The following is a 19,544-nucleotide window of genomic DNA, read 5'->3' on the forward strand; positions in this document are numbered from 1 at the left end:
AGCATGAGGCTTAGCCCCAATTGGATTTTTTCAAATCATTCTTGGGGCGCAGCACTGTGCGTCCGAACCCTCCCACTTTTGTTCTTAGCGAATCAATATTGTTTTTAAATATTTGGGCTCATGTGATTAGACCATTCTCAATGTATTGAATAGTGATTGACATGGAAGCCAGCTAAATATGGGAGATAATTCTGTAATTGCTTTGCTAAAATACTTGAAAGAAAAAGGTTAAAGTGCTTGGACCAGATCGACCTGATCTTATAATTAAGCAGCAGTTATGTGCTTTTCCATGTGTTTTTCTTATGGTTATTTACAGGCGATTATTAAAAGTTTAATTTTCATTTTGTTTACGCCCCCTCAAAAAACTTTCGCACCAGCCGCCACTGCTGCCAAAACCTACATTCAAAACCAGTCACTGAAGCACTTTCATCAAGAAAACACATCTGCTAATTTTATGTCATCTTAAACAAACCCTTTGATAATTTGAAATCCCAAATTATCTCTGAAGCACTTTGTTATATTTTGATCTTTTATTACTATAAGATAGCGTGAGTGCGGTCTTCTGCCAGGATGTGACAGGTTCATGACTCACCTCACTGCTTTGTTCAAAGTGTACTAAGTTGTAACACAAGGATACATTCTAAATCCCACTCAAGGGGTAAGGGGTTCTACACACTACCCTAGCTTTCCAGTGTATGTTATTAGTGTTTCAACCACAGAACTGTTTTTTTTTCTGTTAGTTAGCTGAAGCTATTCTAAATTGGAATGGGTAGAAACATAAAGAGAAACTATATGTTTACAAGACTGTCCACCACTGATTATTCTCCTCACTTTTTGGCTACATAATACTGGCAAGAATTTAAACCTTTTTTCACCTATAAATAAAAGATTTAAAAACCTGTCTTTTTGGTCAAATATATTTGTGGTGTGCCATGCTTTAACAATATATGATATGTTATAGGCCTTGTTACTTGGCATTGTTACTCACTTACATGTTTGGAAAGATTTTCACTCTTTGAGTCGAGGTCATACCTGCAGGCAGAAACAAAAAACTTTTTTGCAGATTATGTTCACTTAGTCCATGAGTATAACACACATCCTCCTTCCTATACTCAACAACAGACGACAGAAAGCAAACAAGCAGCCTTAATTGGGCTCTGCACACTTCCACACTGTACCACATTTCACATCCTCTCTTCTAAGGTTTATGCCCTGTATTGTTGCTGTCTTGCTGTTTGTACCCAAAACAGTGTACGTGAAGCAAAAGATAAATCACAACCAGATATTTTTAACTGCAGCAAGAGCAGCCTCTTTTTTTAAACACATACTAAAATCTTCAGCTTTTCTCACCCAAGACTGGCCAACTGTATATTATTCCTGTGTAAATATGTATGTGTACATAAAGTGGTGTAGTGGTTGGCACTGTCGCCCTGCACCTCCAGATTCCCGGCCAGACTCGATTGCCATCTCTGTGTGCATGGAGTTTGTATGTTCTCACCATGCTTTTGGGTTTCCTCCGGGTACTCCGGTTTCCTCCCACAGTCCAAAGACATGTAGGTAAGGTTAATTGATGATCCCAAATTGCCCGTAGTGTGTGAATGGGTGTGTGAGTGTGTATATGTGTGTGTGCCCTGTGATGGATTGGCACCCTGTAGGCTAACCCCTGCAATCCTGAATACAGGATAAAGTGGTATAGACGATGAGTGAGTGAGTGAGTTTATAAGTTAGAATAGAAACTGATCTCAAAGGGCATAAAATTAAAGATAACTTATTTTCAACAATTTAAGCAAAAATCATGTATATCATTATTTTTGTTTTGTAAAATTTTATGAGTAAAGAAAGAAAAGGTGCACCATGCTAATGTCTGGGCACCCCAAGAGAATTTTATCAAAATGTAAAACTTTAATTAGCCTGTTAGCGCAGGAAAAGGCTATAAGAAGAAAAAAAAAAAGTGTTTTGTGCACTGTTCTACTGTGCAACAACAGCTACACAAATATGGCATTAATGGAAAATTCATCAGAAGAAAACCTTTTCTGTGACCTCACCACAAATTCAAAACTTTGTGCAAATGAACATCAAAACAAGTATGACGTATTTTGGAAACAAGTCCTATGGAATACAGTTAATTAGAACATTTTGGCCACAATGAGCAAAGGTATGTTCGGATTTTGTCCCCTTTACAGGGTCTGTAGATATGTGCAGCTTACATGCACAGTTGGTTAAATTTTTTCAGTTGAAAGAACATTATGAATATGCTTTAATAACAGTAGGGTGTATGGGGGGGAGGCTTGATCTTTGTGTGGGATGACAACTGATGCCTGAATTAAATAATGCATAAATTATATTTTGTGGTTCTTGTAAATTATATACTTCAGCAAACTTCAAGCAGCCTTTTTTTCCCAACATTTAAGTGTTTACAGTATATGTGATTGAGCGTGTGGGAATGTGTGAGTAGGGGTATATTTGTGTCTACATGTGTGTACCCTTGTGCGAATGTGTATGTTTAAGAATCTTCATCAATCTTTAAAATGCAAAAACTCCAAACATAAAAGAGTATTTCCAAACTTAAGGATAAATCACATCACCCTTATTAAAATTCACCCTGTTTTATTACCATGCAGTACATGCTGAATAGTAACCAGTGCTATAGTAGTTTACATTTAACTTTTTGTTTACATTTTAACACACACACACACACGCATATAATATATAATACGGCTCTGGTAAAAGCTGAGCTGTTTGCTTTTTAGCAAAACGAGTGGTATAAGTTACCCATTAGCAATGTGAAAAACTGGTGGAGTGCTTGCCAAAATGCAGGAAAGCTGTAATTGCAAATTGGGGTTATTCCACCAAATACTGATTCCTTAATGTTATTTAGACAAAGCATTAAAACTATTTGTTTATAAATTATAAAATTATTTGCATTTGGTTTTATTTCAGTTATTAAAGCTCTGCAAATACTGAATGATCTTGGGTTATTTTGTGCTGTAATGTAATTTCCTTTAAATATACACTCTAAATAACATTATATAGTTATATTTAGTTATATTTAGAATTTAGGAGAAATATTGTCAGCAGTTCACAAAAAAATAAAACAAAACTGTTTATCTTACCAATACATGCATCAGTAAGAAAAAAACATAAAAAACTGATTATTTTGCTTTGGTCTCTCTTTTTTTGTAGATATGTATATTAAATTAATTCTATATTTTATTTATTTTATGTATTATATTTAATTGATTTTATATGTCCCATAACTAAAAGTATAGAAGCCACCATACTGTATAATGGATATACAGATAGCCCTTATCAACTGTTTCTGCAGCTCCGACTTCCAGTATGCTACAGTTCATATCAACAGTTCTAAACCATGGTTATCTTTTGCACTAAAAGGCCATGACGGATTTCCGTAAGTGTCACAAACAGTTAAACTCAACACTGTTAACACTCACAGGTCAAAGCGTAGATTCTGCCTCTCTTCGAAAAAGTAATCGAGGATGAATTTTCGAACAAAGTCTGGGTTCAGGGAGTTACTGATGGCCTCTGTTCTCCCAAACTGTATGGAAGAGACATACACTATCAAATGTGCAAAACTATTACCACTACACAACATGCAAAAGCTCTTCACTCATGCCAACCACTCCTCAAAATGTTTTATGACCTAATTTGTTACAATATCAATTATTTATGCCTCTTATTGTCATGTGTAAACATCATCATAATATCATATAGATTTCTGTAAGTATTAAACATGCCGAGCAGGGTTCTTAGTTGGCAGCTCATGACCATGGATTTTGGTGGGGAAGGTTATACCTAATAATTAATAATGACATAGCCATAAAGAGCATTACACTTGACTAATGCTATTGGCTACTAAATAGGGGCATTTTAAAATTAATAAACAGAATACCAACAAATATCATTTTTAAATAAATTATTGCCAATTAGAATTCCAGCAGAATTTGAAATGTAAGGCTTAATGAACGCGGACTTTATGAAAAATGTTTGTTCAAACAATTCAATTAGATGCCACTGCGTAGTATTCTTTTAGGGACACTAATGTACATTAAAGGAGTAGTGTTAGAGTTCAGCAAACAACAAGCATTTTATCCCCATCAGAAGATTGATGAGGCAATTACTTCTAGATTCCACACACATTCACACTCACCTCTCTCCACTCCCTGTTCGCCACCGTTTGAGTGTAAAGCACACAAACTGCAGAGACACAAGAGGAAAAAAAGAGAGAAAAATGACAGGTATGTGATCCTGAGTGCAGAGGGATGAAGTTTTTAGTGTTTGCTTGTCAAGCTCAATAAAGACACCAAACACTATTATGCAAATGGAAAAGCAAGTGTCTGTAAAATGGACGTATCTGCAGAGTTTAAAGCTGAAAGGAAAACGGTTTGAGCTTCCTTGCACCATAGACAAAGAAGTGCTAGTGGAAATGTATTACACAAGAAGGTGAACTCAAACCCATTTTTTTTCAGTTTAACCTGCATCCAACAAGAGGAAATAACAGTTTAAATGTTACTTGTTATAACAAGTTTGGCTAATCTGCATACACATAGTACTACAGAAATAAGCTGAAGAAAGAGGCTGGTCTGTGGCACAGACATGCTATGCTAAAACTGACTGAGAAGTCTGAGGAAAAAAATCAAAAGGAAAAAATAGCTGTTTCACTAAAAAATCAAGACTTAGTTAAGTGCTGTGTGTGCAAGGTGTTTCTTGCTGATGCTGTGAAAATGTGTCTTTCAAATTGCCTTCGAATATCATTCAATTATATGTGATAGTGGAGCTAGAAGAAACTCTTATAACCGAGAGCACCAAACAACATGATTGGATTCTAACATTTTCTCTACACATACAGTATGCTGCTGGTTACTAGGTGCTGCTGAAATTGCCCTTTCAGATATGAACAGACTAGCTGAGGTACCTGTCGTTGACGAGAAAAGAGTTAGAAATAGTCAAAAGGTTAAAGCTAAATATAAGCCCATCAGCTTTAATTTAATCCGTGATGTTATTATTTCAGGTTGAAGCCCATGTTCATATCTGCCTGCTACAAGGATGAACCCTTTTGTGAAAGTCTAGTTTGGTGTGACAACGTTATAAAGTGTTGGTTTCCGATGGATTGGTGGCTAAATATTGTAAATTGGCTGAAAATTGTACAAAAATGTACCTAGTTTACAGAAATATGTTTACACCTTGTTTACACTTTCTTTAATTTTCAGTCAAATATACAGGTTGAACTTTAGGCAAATACCTAAGCTTTAAAGCATTAAACTCTGACATACAGACAGAAATTTAAAGACAGAATCTAAATATAAAGACAGTTTTTCGTGTCCTCCAACGTAAGAAACATAAGATATCACTGAAAGAGCAAGTTCTAACCAATGTACAAATAAAAACTTTATTTTATTTTTTATAGATTTTATTATTCAGAATCATTTGTTTTTTATGTTGTTAGTGGCATTACATTTTTGGGTTTCTGTGATTTGCATGATTGTGCAAGAATGAGTGGTTTAATGTTTGCGATATGAATATAATATTGTCAATGTTCATTATTATTGTCAATCATTATCATTAATTTTTACATATTATATTCATTTTTAAACAAGTTTGCCTACGTCGTAGAATCTCCAAAATGTTGCTGTTAATGTTTCATTATGTCTGTTTAGTTTCAATTGAAAAAAAATTCAAACATTTTTTTGAAAAATTTTATTTCCTTTTTTCCTCTCCTTTTCAAGGTGATTTAGTGTCTAGAGCTTCAAATCCAGTGCCCCTGAAGTGCATTTTCCTAGCCAACTGGAATGCAGGGACTGTAGCGGCTAGCTGTCGGCCGCTACCTGATAGCCTAGCCCTATTTAATGTAACTTTTACAAGTGGTGCCCAGAGACCATCAGAACTGGCAGGAAATGTTTTTCTCTTGTTTTGTGTTCATACAAACTGGAAACCAATCTGAATGTCTAAAAATGACTAAAAAAAGTGATTTTAAAAATAAATGTCATGTATTGTAGTATATATAAACCTATTTCAGTATTAAACTGAACTGTTAGCCTGAGGTTGACTGAAAAAGCAATTTGCAGTTCAGTCACGTTAAGTATGGTATGGTGTTACATCATCAAGGCATATTCTCAATAGGTCAGCAAAAAATTAAAAAGCCCTTTCTCAGACAATTATCAAAATAAGCACATTGAAAAGGGAATTTATAGGATTTTTTTTCAAACCTTATAACATAATGGTGGAAATTGATATGGTGGGTTTCTGTCCCTCACATAGACACCAACATTAAACACAATGTGTCCAAACATCATGAACAACACATATGGTATGTTAATACAAATTAATTTATTATTAATATATTAATAAAGCTAAACTGCAGGAAAACACCCACTTGATCCATCCTACATGGCCACTAGCAAATCCTCACTGGTAAATTCAGTCTTGCTGTTATAAGCTGATTTTCCCAGTAGGGCGCTTGACAGGGATCTGGAATAATTTGGAGCTTCTTTCTTGTTCTGTCCATCTGCTTGGCTGTTCTTCCATCATGGTGCTTCTAAAAATATGCCTAATTAAAAAGAAGCATTATCATCCTCGTAGTGTGTGATAATCTCTAACCTGCCAGTGGAACTGGACCCGAGAGAGCTCAGGAGTTTACAATGTGCTGCTTTATTAAGCTCTGGAGCAGTCTCGTCTGTGGATGATGAAATTGCAAGTGTGTGTGCGTGTGTGTGTGAAAAATTTAACTTCAGTAGCTTGACACACACTAATCTACACACACAATGATCCACTTTATACACTTCATTATTTGTAGACAAAAGCATCATACACACACGTGCACACACACAAAATCACACAGGGCCCGGCTGCCCAGCATGAAAATAGGTCTATATTTAGCATGATGGAACCCCAGAATTTAGTGTCTTTTGGCCGGAGTGTGTAGTCAGGCGCTCTAATCGTGTGCGACTGGCCCAATCACGTCAGCAAGGGTAAGAGATAGACTCAGCACAAGTGCCTCAGTGCATGAGAGCAAGGCGCTGGAGATTCTACAGGCACACTACTGCTGCAGCTGATGGCCCTGTAAATCTCACAATGTGGCCAGAAGCAGGGAATGAATGTGTGTATGTATGAGAGAAGGTGAACAGAAGAGAGAGAGAGAGCGAGAGAGAGTGAGAGAGAGAGAGAGAGAGAGAGAGAGAGAGAGAGAGAGAAAGCACAACTAAAAAAAAATGATTCAGTTTAATCTTTCCCCCTCTCTACTTTCAACTGAACAAAGCAAGCTATGTCACACACTTTGGCAAACCGTCTTTATCCCACTATTAGTCAAAAAAAAAAACATTTAGTCTGAAAAAGGAAAAAAGTAGTTAAAGACATGTATGTATGCGTGTGCATGTGTGTACAGTATGTATGTGTTGGGGCTTAAGTAGGAAAAATGAGGTGTGAGTGAATAATGATAAGCCTGCAGTCACATGTCTGTATGTTCATTAAAGCTGTGATTAAAAGATGCCTGTCATCAGCTGTAACACAACAGCTGCATCCCTCAGGAAAAGAACACACGTTTACGCTCTGTTTCTGTAGGTTCCTTACGTTTTTTTCTCTGATATATTTTTTGCCCCAAACATCTGCTAAATCAATGATTTCACTTTGCCTCCCTCCTGTCCACCACTATTGAAATGAAATGAACGTGCTACAGTACTTTGCCCATATTGTATGATTGCTTGTGCGAAAATGTGTATATCTGTAAGTTCCCAGAGGTTGGGGTCCTCAGCAAATTTTTATCCCCTAAAACAACGACCGCGGTGTGAAGTTAATGGTCAATGCAGCAGAACATCTCTTCTCAACATTGGTTTTGATGCATGGATGGTTAACTAGTTCTACCTTTTCTGTTTTATTTGCAGGAACTATGTAATTCGCACTGTAAATGCAGCAGACCAAACCATCTTACAAAGCAAGGAAATATTCAAGATCCACATGAGGTCTAGACCTACACTACACGTTTTAACCAACATGCCTTGAATAAATATAAATAATCTAGAAGGCTTTATTTTGCAAGACTACTAATTCCACCTGACTTAAGCCTGGGTCGGAGTCCCTGGTTGTCCCTCAATGAAATTGTGCTATTTGTTACTGTTAACACGTGTCAATAGCAACGCTTCATGATATAGCACAGTGTTTCCAGAGTCCAGAACCAAGAGTTCTATTTTCAATACCATCTAAAACATTAAACTTACATTAGACAACATTACTTAATATCCAATTAATATATATACCGTAATTTTTTAAACAAAAATGTGTAGTAAAAAAGCAAATATATAAGCAAAATATATACTGTCTTAGCATTGATATATTTGGGCCTTTGGGTATAATCAATATGTTTTTGTGTCCACACTGTGTGTTATCTGAGTCCCAGACTGACACGGATTCAAAGTCTTTTTTCCTTTATACCCTGTCTCTGTTCAGTGCTCCCAAACTCGTCTCGGGCCAGTACTCCTCCCCAGGCTCAAGTTCCTTTAATATTACAGTAGGTTGTATAGTGAAAATGGGCTCAGTGTGTAGTTTGTCTTCAGGGAGCAGTAACAATACAATATTTTTCATAACTGTACCTACTGTGGTTACAGCATTCAAGCACAGCTATTAGTTACTGAGATAATACACAGGTGGACATTAATGTTACTGCTCACTCTATGTGATTTGCTGTGTAAGTATAAACTCACTAATTGGAGGCCCTGGTTTACTGAAGTTCCAAATAAGGAGGAAAAATTAGCTCAACTAATAAATTTGATAAACGGCACATCTGATGGAGCAATTTAGATGTGCAATTTTTCAAATTAAAAAAGTTTGGTTTGATTCGAGCAGTTCATTCCCCCTTCATCAAACACACACACACACACACACACGCACACACACACACACACACACACACACACAGATATAATATATGACAACCTTTGTGAATAATTCATTGCTGTTTGTAAGAACAAAAGCAAAATGAACTGAGGGGGGCAGAATCTAAAGCTTACAAGAAATATTTTGCATCTATTTTTAAAAAATCTATTCACATACACTAAAAAGGTGCCTATGTCTCTATAATTTAAACACTGAACATGTTGGAATTGTTTAAAAATGTCACTTTACTGTGAAGGCCTGTTTAAACCATTTTTCAAATAATGATTTTACAACTATAATGATAAAGTTGGTTTTATTTCATATTTACGATATATGCATGAACTAATGCATTAAATGCATCATTAAATAATCATAATAATATTTAAAACTAGCTTTTCCATTGTGTTTTTAGGGAACCGAGTCATAATTTCAGTCTCACAGTTTAATATTTCCTCTTCTTCTGCTTTATATTCTGCACCAGACTGGCCTATGAAAGTCTGTCTGTGAAGCAGCATTCATCAAGTAATCAATATGAATTCATTTGGTGTAAGTTTATGAATATTCATGAGTAGTCAAAGAAGAAAAAAAAACAAGATCTGAGTTGGAGAGCTAGTTAAGTTGCAAATTACATAATAGGTGTGTTTATTTCATTTGTATCCAGAATATTTTAATCTACACTATATGGCAAACAGTTTGAGGACACCTGACCATCACACCTATATGTGTTTTTTGAACATCCCAGTCCATATTTAGCTCCTTCGCTTGCTGTTAAAACAACCTCCACTCTTCTGGAAAGGTTTTCTACTAGATGTTGGAGTGTGGCTGTGGGGATTTGTGCTCATTCAGCCATAAGAGCATTAGCGAGGCACTGATATTGGGTGAGGAGGTCCCAAAGGTGTTCTTTGAGGTCCACGCAACTTGAGTTCTTCCAGCTTGTGTTGTGTATGGGGGTGTTTCATGCTGAAACAGTGAACAGGGAATAATGCTATAACATACAAAGATATTCTATACAACAGTGTGCTTCAAACTTTGCAGCAACAGTTGGGAAAGAACTACATATAAGGGTGTGAAAGTCAGGTGTTCACTAACTTTTAGCCATGTTTGTTACATGAGCTACATAAGGAAAGATTGTGGGCTTTATTCATTTGCATTTGTACATAAGCGGTTGGTATACTGAGTGCTGTTTGTGATCAATTTCTTTCTTTATTTGTTCTTTTTCTTTCTCACACTCTCTGCAGGTCCCCTACAGAATTTGTAAAAACTCATTGCATGGTGTTATATATGCTAGCTATGCAAGACTACAAAGTATTAGAGTATATTAACCATCAAAATCTCTCTAACATGTTTGAGAATAAGAGAGTGCTATCAAAACCAGAGGGGACACACTAGGACTCAATTAAATGGATCACTTCACCTAAAGAATGCCTTCTCGAATAACAAGGCCAGTCGTAAAGCATAAAAACACTTGAGCACCCAGGAAGGTGCGAGACTGGTTTAAACCAGGAATCCACAGCTGGAGGCCAATTTCCTTGAGCTAACACAATAACACTCACACCCAAATGCCTGCCTTACTCAAATGTAAAATAAGTACTACAAAAATATTTTAGCAAAATAGCTTCAGGATTATTATGTGATTTATTTACAAGCATCTGTCTTCAGGATGATTAATTGCTGGCCAAAACAAAAATTAAGAGATGGACAAAGAGACTATATAGCACTGTATATGCCATTAAAGATGGCAAAAAAAAAACAGTAAAACTAAATATACACAGAATATTAAAATCAATAAAACCTATGAAATTTCCTTTCAGCAATAAATCACAACGCTCTACTTGCTACCACACCACCTATCTTAAAATCCATAGTGCCCTTCACAATAATGGGCAAAATTTGATCATATAAATAAAAATCTTACATGCAATAATTACAAATTTCCACTCAAATAACGGAGGAAACTGATTAGCCTTCCCAATAAAACGTTACTGTAATTTTAAGTTTCTAGGCTGCCTTTAAGTTTCTTGGGCTGCCTAAACCCACCGAAGTACAAGGGGTGTTAATGTCAAACTGAAACTTTTGATTATGCTGAATAACAGAACACAGTAATGAGAGTAAAAACTCTTATTTATTTCTCTACATAGTCCCCTGCTACACTAATGCACTCATCTCAGTGTTTCTCTAGTGTATGGACACCATCAAGGTGGTAAGATGTTCAAAAATGCTTGCATGTACAGATCCCACAGGACTCTAAGCCACCTCGAGCCGAGATCGTTATTCATGGTACGGCCTTCTTTAAAGCATTTGCAACATTCAAAAGTTCTAGTGTGGCTAGGAAGAGTCTTATCAGTTTACTGTGCATGACGTCTTCTGTAAATGCCAATCAATTTTACAGCTTGATTCATAAGAAATTTCATTAGAAAGTCCTGGTTTGACTTAAACACCCCTTTTATTAATATTTAGAGTAAATGCAAACAATAATGTATACAAATTATATACAGGGATACAAGTTACATAATGTATTCCCAAATCCCCAAATTTCCCAAATCAGTTTATGTATATAAAAATTGCAACAAAAAATTTCATGCAGCATAATTTATCCCAGAAAAACAGAAAATGGTTTCAGCATTAATAGCACTATACTGTATATTGTATTGTATAGAATATCCACAACACAAAATGTATTTTTTGCAATAAGCCAGTGGTCCTGGTCTTTAAATATGAGCTCTATGAAGCCACACATGAAGCAGCTTAAAATACTCTGTTTGGAAAAGTGTCACCAATCCTGTTGGAGATTACATGAAGAGGCTCAGTGGTATTAGTAGGTGCAACTAATGTTTTGTGTAAAAAAGGGTGCCTAACTGTATGGGTGTACCGGAATATGAATAATATGGACAACAGATCAACATGCTTATTCATACAAAAGAGAGTATACCATAAGAGCTTACATTTTTACACACATGCACTTTGATTTTGCAGAAAGCGTACAGTATTATCAGTGATATTATCTGAAGTGCTGTTGATGCATTAACATTGCCTGCCACATTCGTGTCTCATGCCCTGAAAATGTAATATAACTTGGGCCAAACTGATTACTGATTCTGATTATTTTGCCGCACAGTGGCAACGTAAACAGATTTGTTTTTGTCTCTTTTCTCAGTGAAGGTTCTGAATAAAATAGTATTTGGTGCTGTGAACAATGTTGACAACACTGTAGCTAAGGTCCACTTAAATGAACCAAAATACCAAGCTATTTTTGGTATGTAAGGACTGAAATAAGCATGACATCACAATTATAGCATTTGGGATTTTTTTTTATATCCTGCTTAGGGGGGAAATGGTGCAATCACATTAAAGATCACTCAAGCATGATATAAAGTAATGTTACTTAGGATATATGGAAGTTATAGAAGAAAAAAATACTTACTTGGATCAGATTTGGAGAATGTGTCTCTGTCTAATAGGTTTCTGTAAAAATAAAGGAAAAATGTAAGAAATATTGAAAGAATATGTTGTAATGACCGTGTGTGGTCCAGCGTGTTTCTCCTGTTTGCTTTTTCGCCCCAGAATTTAATCTGTGCTTTAGTTCTTCTTCTTCCTTCGAACAGACGCCATAACATCAAACCTTTCACACAGTGTAGCTCAGATTAACACGTATGTAGTGAGAAATAGAAATCTAAGGTGAAAATACCTACAGGGTTATATAAATATATGGTCTTAAACAGATACACATGAGCATGAATATTCATTTGATGAAGCACTTACAGTACCTTTATAGGGATAATCTAAAGCTGCAAGGTATTAAAACTGGGTCTTAAAATTTTTCGAGGCACAACATTACTAACTGCAAAGAAAGCACTTTTATAAGTTGCTCTGGATAAGAGCGTCTGCCAAATGCCTAAATGTAAATGTAAATAAAATTAATAATGCATTTCCAATAACTTATATTCATCGTTCACCTACTTTTGAACACCTTGCTAGTACTAGGTTGGATCCCCTTTTGCCTTCAGAACTGCCTTAATTTTTCCTGGCAAAATTAAAGATTCAACAAAGTACTGGAAACAATCCTTAGAAATTTTAATCTACATTGGCATGATAGCATCACGCAGTTGCTGCAGATTTGTCACCTGCATATGCGTGATGAGAATCTCCCGTTCCAACACATCCCGACAGTGCTCACGTTCAGCAACCGAACTCAGGAAGACAGTGGCATCAAAATGATGCTCCATCTGCTAAGGGGCTCAAAGTGTGCCATGAAAATATCCCATAACCATTCCCCCACACCACTGAACTGAAGTGTTGATACAAGGCAGTACGGATCTATGTTCTCATGTTGGTTATGCCAAATGTTTATGCTATCATCCGAATGTCACAGCAGAAATCGACCAGGCAACATTTTTTCAGTCTTCTATTATTCAATTTTAGTGAGCTCATTTAATTCATACCCTCAGTTTCCTGTTTATTGCTGACACAAATGAACCCTAAGTGTGGTCATCCATTGCTGTAGCCCACCTGCTTCAAGGTTTGACATGTTGTGCATTCAGAGATGATCTTCGGTTGTTTTTCTATCAGCTCCAACCAGTCTAGCCATTCTTCTGACCTCTGGCATCAACAAAGCATTTTTCGCCCAGAGAACTGCTGCTCACTGGATATTTTCTCTTTTTCAGACCATTCTGTAAACCCCAGAGATGGTTGTGCGTGAAAATTCCAGTAGATCAGCAGTTGTAAAAAATACTCATCTGACCAGACCATCTGGCACCAACAACCATGACACGTTCTAAGTCACTTAAATCACCTTTCAAATCTCCCCATTCTGATGCTCGATTAGATTTGAACTTCAGCAGCTCGTCTTGACCATGTCTATATGCCAAAATGCATTGAGTTGATTCCATGTGATTTTGTTAGATATTTGAGTGAATAAGCAATTGAACAGGTGTTCCTAGTGAAACGGCCATCCTCATCAGTTGCTCAAACAAAATGCAAATAAAACAAATGGCACCCTGACAAAGTCGCACATACAGTATGTAAGGTTGAAAGAGAATGACCCAAACAGATCCAAAATGTGGCATCCCTCCTCTATTTCCACAGTCGTACATTAACACATAAAGCTTTCATGAACATTCCTCTGGCTGAAATGCATTTTCAGAGCCAGGAAAAGACAATATTACTTATTTAGGGCACCTTAAAAAAACACAACAGATTTCGGTAATGACTTGAAAGCCATGAGCAAGTTAAAACCATCTAGGACAATTTTTTCGAATTTATAAGGAAACACAGAAACTTAATCCTTCTAAAAGGAATTGAAATCTGTGTGGTTGTTTGAGCAATTGATAAGGAGGGGTGCATCTAGAACAGCAAGCGTCAGAAAAGCTTTTGGCTAGAGGAATTCTGTCAGTGTATGCACAACTTCTCTCATTTATTACATTATGGAAACTGATAAAGAGTGATAGACGGTTCCTCCATGCTCGTCCAGAGTGTGTGGGTTCTACCAGTTTAGGCCAAAACGATTTCAAGAGACATCACTGCAAAAAGAAAAAACAGGTTCTGCAGGTAACACTAAAGCTTAACCATCATCGTCTAAATTTAATTAAATTAAAATCATGATAAAAACTGCTATAAAGTCTAAGTAACTTAAAATGTCCATGCTTTCGAATTCAAACAGCCTATCATACACTCTATGCAGAAGAGTAGTGAGAACTGAAAGCACTGAACACTCAACATTTATGGCTCTTTCAGCCCATTATAAATCAGAGTCTATGAGCAACAACACAGAAAAAGCAAAAGTGTGTAGACAACCCTTCTCATGAAATATTTACACTTAAGCCCTACCACAAAACAGCATATTTCCATTTAAAATCCCAGAACAGCAGAGTCCTACCATGTCATTTAAAATATTATATTTACCCAGAATAGCAGGAACCTCTACAAAAGTGTGGTTTCATTCATTTTCATACTGTCAAAGTTTCCTGATCTCATGAGAAACCTGTATGATCCTTAGTTGTGGTTGGATTTTTTTACAATATCACAAAAATTAAGTTGGTGGTAGTTAAGGTACAGTATGTAGCTAACTCTACTCTTAACCGAAGCGACTCATAATATAATATAGCTATGGACATTGCTACACAATTGCAAACGCAAGAGCTTGCTAAACTTTTCTGCCCATTCACATATTTATTAAAACTGTTTTAATGTCAGTAATAAGAACTCAGCATCCCAACTTAGCCTTAACTTTACTTTAACTTAATATAACTAGTCAAAACGGATTTCTTACACACACACGCAAACAAAATTGCTTTCATGATTCTTGATAAGTCTATTATGCTGTACTGATGAGAAGAAATGGGCATCACTTTTGCATGTTCAAATGCTGAAAGCAACAGAAAACACTCATACAAAGAAAGTGATGCAGCAGTAAATGTGGTTCTGAAATGGACATTTCGCAGGAGAAATCTGCATATCCTTTTTTATTATTATCTTCAAGTCTATAAAGGAAATGGTAGAATAGTCTTTGAAGTCTGCTGTCACAGGAAAATGGTTTACAATTTTAAAACATACTGTATAGAATGAAACCTGTATTAATTATGATATACATAAGCATACTGTAAAATTAATGATATAGTCCCTATAGGATTTTTTTTTTTTACATATAGGGGCTAATTACAAATCACACTGAGATTATTTAGAAAAATAAAGGCACTAATGATTTTGTTGAAAGGATGTTTGTCAATACTGTATTTATTTATATAAAAAAATACTTAAGTTACTGGCAAACATACATCCATTTCCAACTACATGTATATTACTGTACCTGGAATAAAATACAACCTTTTGCGACTAAATTACTGCACAGGTCCATATTGTGATTTTTAACATTTATGTGATTATAAGATGCATTTTAATGTACAAGTATTTTTAAATCCTAAGCTATTAGATACTATAGTCAATATTATATGTATTAAATATATTCAAAAAACTATAATGTTGCGATGCTATATTGTGAAAAACAGGAGCTGAAAAGTCATGATTTTTGAATAAATGATCTATTATATACATGATTAGAATTCAAAGGTGAACTCAGATGTAAGGAAGATGGAACCTACAGTATACTTCCTGGAAGTGATTTGTTTACAGTCAGATAGATAAGGTCAGCCAGCTGGGTTAGAGGCTGGCTGTCACCTGCAATTGCAGTCTGATAAACATAGGAATGCTGTTTCTGCACTCTTGCCTTCTTTTGTCATCATCTGCACACTTTCTTATACTTTACAGAGTTTTTATGCCTACTTATTTGCAATTTAAAGACTCCTTATAAAACATTTATGAGGTGTACAATTATCTTCCATTACAACAGAAAGTAATATTTGGTACTGATCTAATCTATAAAGGTTTGCCAGTGAAAGTGGTTGATCGTAAACAAGTTAATATCCCTGGCTCATTGAACTGGTAAGTATATGTTGGTTTCAATTTGGTTGGGATTTCATTAGATCACAGGCTTTTTTCCATTAACTGCATCTACTGGATGTGCAGGAATGCTAGGAACATGTTACCTGATTATTCAAGAGCTAAAATGTCATTTGCTGATCAGTTATGATTAAAGGCTATTTAATGGTAATATTGAGCTTGTGTCATATGAAATATTTTGTATCATTTTCTGATTTGATCCATGTCTCTTTAAAAGCCGCATGCAAATTTGTCACATTTCCACTTTATACTCCTGAGTAAGAAGAAGCTTGTATTTGTTACACATACAATGCACTAAAATTATTTCCTTCGCATGTCCCATTTCCTTAAGAAGCGGAGGTCTGCAATGACACACCTCCCTAAAAGCATAGCCTTTAACCAATGAGCCACCACTCAGACAAAGACTGAGACTGCTAAGTCTGTAAGGCTGTATATTGCTCCTGAATAGTAAATCCCACCATAAGGCCATGCCCTGACTCACCATTTAAAAATTGCCTGTTTGAAAGTTGCCTGTTTGCACCTCTTTTAAACCTTGTACACATGGCAAGATCCCTAGTGCTGAATTGACACCCAGGATGCATTTGTGAACGTTTGGTCATATATATACACACACACATTCAGTTTGTCAGTTCAACACTGGAAAGCACGACTACCAAAATAACTCATAAAAATGTTGACTTGTTAGCTAAATAAAGCTGTTACTGGCAAAAAGGCAAATTAAGGAAATACGTACCTCCATCCTGTCAGGCCTGTCTAAGTTTCCCTTTTTGAATAACGTTTAAAGACATCAGTGACAGAATTATGGTATGCAGTTCTTTAAAAAAAAAAAAATACTACTAAATCAGCTATTAGTGTTATCTGCATGTTAATAGGTACATACTGTAGAACATATCACAGTTTAACATTATAAACAGGTTCATAGTCCAGAATGAGGTTTCTATAAAAAATTCAGGTATCTTAGATCTTGCTATTTCTCCAATTAAAACACAGAAAGCATTTCCAGTTATTTAATACATAAATATTTATCTAGCAAACAAAGATATTTAATCTATACATTAACAAATCAATACAGAGCACTAACTTCCAACCAATCAGCACAACAATGTCAATCCTACCAGTCACTCATTTTGCCTGTCAATGCAGTAAACTCTTACACTTACCCCTTATGCATTCTAGCCTCGGTAACACATCAAATTTTGTGGAATGCGGATCAGATTTTGAGCCAGTGTCAACTAACTTTTGACCATCTTTAAAAGATGCACAACCAATTCAGGTTTACCACAAACCATTTCAGCACATTACGGCTTGACCATGGTGGTAAGTAACTATATGCAGCTTTAACTATTGAATTAAAGAACATTCGTAGCAGTGTTTACATTTTAACGGTCAAATTTAAAATGACATTTAAAAATGGCCAGCAGAGTAAATTTAATACGTAAATCTTTGATAACTGATGTACGGTCTATTTAATTATGTAGGCAAAATAGCGACTGCTATATGTTTTATTCTGCAAATGCAAAAAAAAAAACTTCACTTCAAAGTGTCAGTATTTTTTTTAACTAATCACTCGAAGAGTAATGATTCCTATTATTTCGCTCAAGTGGTAAATTCACTTGTATGTAATGTTAGGCTGTTTTGACAGACACAAACAGTACAGGAATCAATTTATTAAATATCACATTTAACCACTGTACCAATTTTTTAATACATACGAATATACTAATGTATTTTAGCTGGAAATTTCTTGAACACTTCATCAGATATTGCACGACTGTCAAACCAAACCTACATTAAAAACAAAGAAATAGTGAAAACCAAAGTATGGGAATGTTGCTGGAAAGGCTGCTGGAGTATGGTGACCATCTATTCTGTATTTTTTTGTTTTCGGATTATTTTTATTTTTTTTTTGATATCCAACCCTATCACCTTGATTTTTTACATTTAAAGTTCAACTTTTTCACAGATCGCTGAACTGCAAAATGCAATAATTTTTTTTTCTGGTCCACAAAAGACCAGACTTGACTTTTATTATAGGTATATTTTTACACAAAGAGTTATATATTCTGATTGAATCTTTCTGTTAAACACCTTTCATTCCTGGGTGAGTAAAAGCATAAGCTACTTACACAAGCACATATTAAAAATACAAATATGTTATGGATAAAAAAACTGAAAGCAGGTCGTTATACTAAAATCACTGTTTTGTTTTGCAAGACTTGTATAAGCAATTTGTTTATAGTTTTGGTTAGTTAAAAAAAAAATCTCAATCTTTGCAGAAATAAATGTTTCTTAGAAGTCACCAGAATTCTTTCCTCGCCCCAGACTACAACACTAATTCATTGTCATTTCAGTGAGGATGCTCAATCAAACCAGTGAGCATGATATCTTGTCAAGGGAAATTACAAGACTTTGTGGAGACAGATTCTGATTTCAACCAGACAATACTGAATTCAGAGAGGCTAATGGAAATTAATCCAGATACTGCAATGGAAATAATTATAAGTGGAAGTTATGAAACAAATAAACAAACATATATATGCTACTAGGAATTTATTGCATAGCTATTATACCAATAAAAGCCATCAGATTTGCTTTTTTATGCAATATTGTACTTTGTGGTGACAACCAACTTGATCTTAATAACCTGAAATGAATGATTATTTTATCAGTATCCACTTGCATCTTAAAATCCTAAATAAGAAACTACATATAAGGTCTTCTTGGAACAGTAATATAAATAATCATGTCCAGAACACCAGAAAGTGCATATGCATGAAACAGAAGCTTTAAACAACTTGCGTATGTAAACTGTGCGTAAACAAACAGTGTATAGACGAACTGCATACACAATGTATACACAATATACGTAGACAAACAGTGTATAGACAATTTGCATACACAATGTACTGTATACACAATATATGTAGACAAACAGTGCATAGAACTGGAAGATAACTGTGGCATGACGCCTCTTAACACACAGCAACTTAGTGCAAAGCAGGAAAGAAATAAACATTTCAGAATTGAATGAACATGTTGTTATGTGTAAAGCGTGAACAGTCTACACCTTGCTTGTGTAAGGGGACTCCTCTGTACCACACGAAGGAGGCACTGGAGAACCCGACAACGCGTTTCTGTAGCTAGTTGTGGCGGGAAAACAGAAAATACGCACTGATACATAAACACATCGCACGAACAATGATCAGAAA

The 19,544-nt window shown here is 35.5% G+C and overlaps 1 protein-coding gene across 1 annotated transcript in view; it reads right to left on the reverse strand.

The window, feature by feature from the left end:
* cpne8 (copine VIII) overlaps nucleotides 1-19,544 on the reverse strand; it is a 43,810-nt gene that overhangs the window by 24,038 nt on the left and 228 nt on the right. Inside the window, exons 2-5 of the mRNA XM_053478808.1 lie at nucleotides 12,305-12,345; nucleotides 4,169-4,215; nucleotides 3,453-3,556; nucleotides 993-1,032 (exon numbers count right to left, since the gene is read on the reverse strand). Of these exons, the coding sequence (XP_053334783.1) occupies nucleotides 993-1,032; nucleotides 3,453-3,556; nucleotides 4,169-4,215; nucleotides 12,305-12,345 (232 nt within the window). The remainder of the gene's footprint in view (nucleotides 1-992; nucleotides 1,033-3,452; nucleotides 3,557-4,168; nucleotides 4,216-12,304; nucleotides 12,346-19,544) is intronic.

The sequence above is a fragment of the Clarias gariepinus genome, chromosome 2, assembly GCF_024256425.1.
Source record: "Clarias gariepinus isolate MV-2021 ecotype Netherlands chromosome 2, CGAR_prim_01v2, whole genome shotgun sequence".
NCBI classification, from domain to species: domain Eukaryota; kingdom Metazoa; phylum Chordata; class Actinopteri; order Siluriformes; family Clariidae; genus Clarias; species Clarias gariepinus.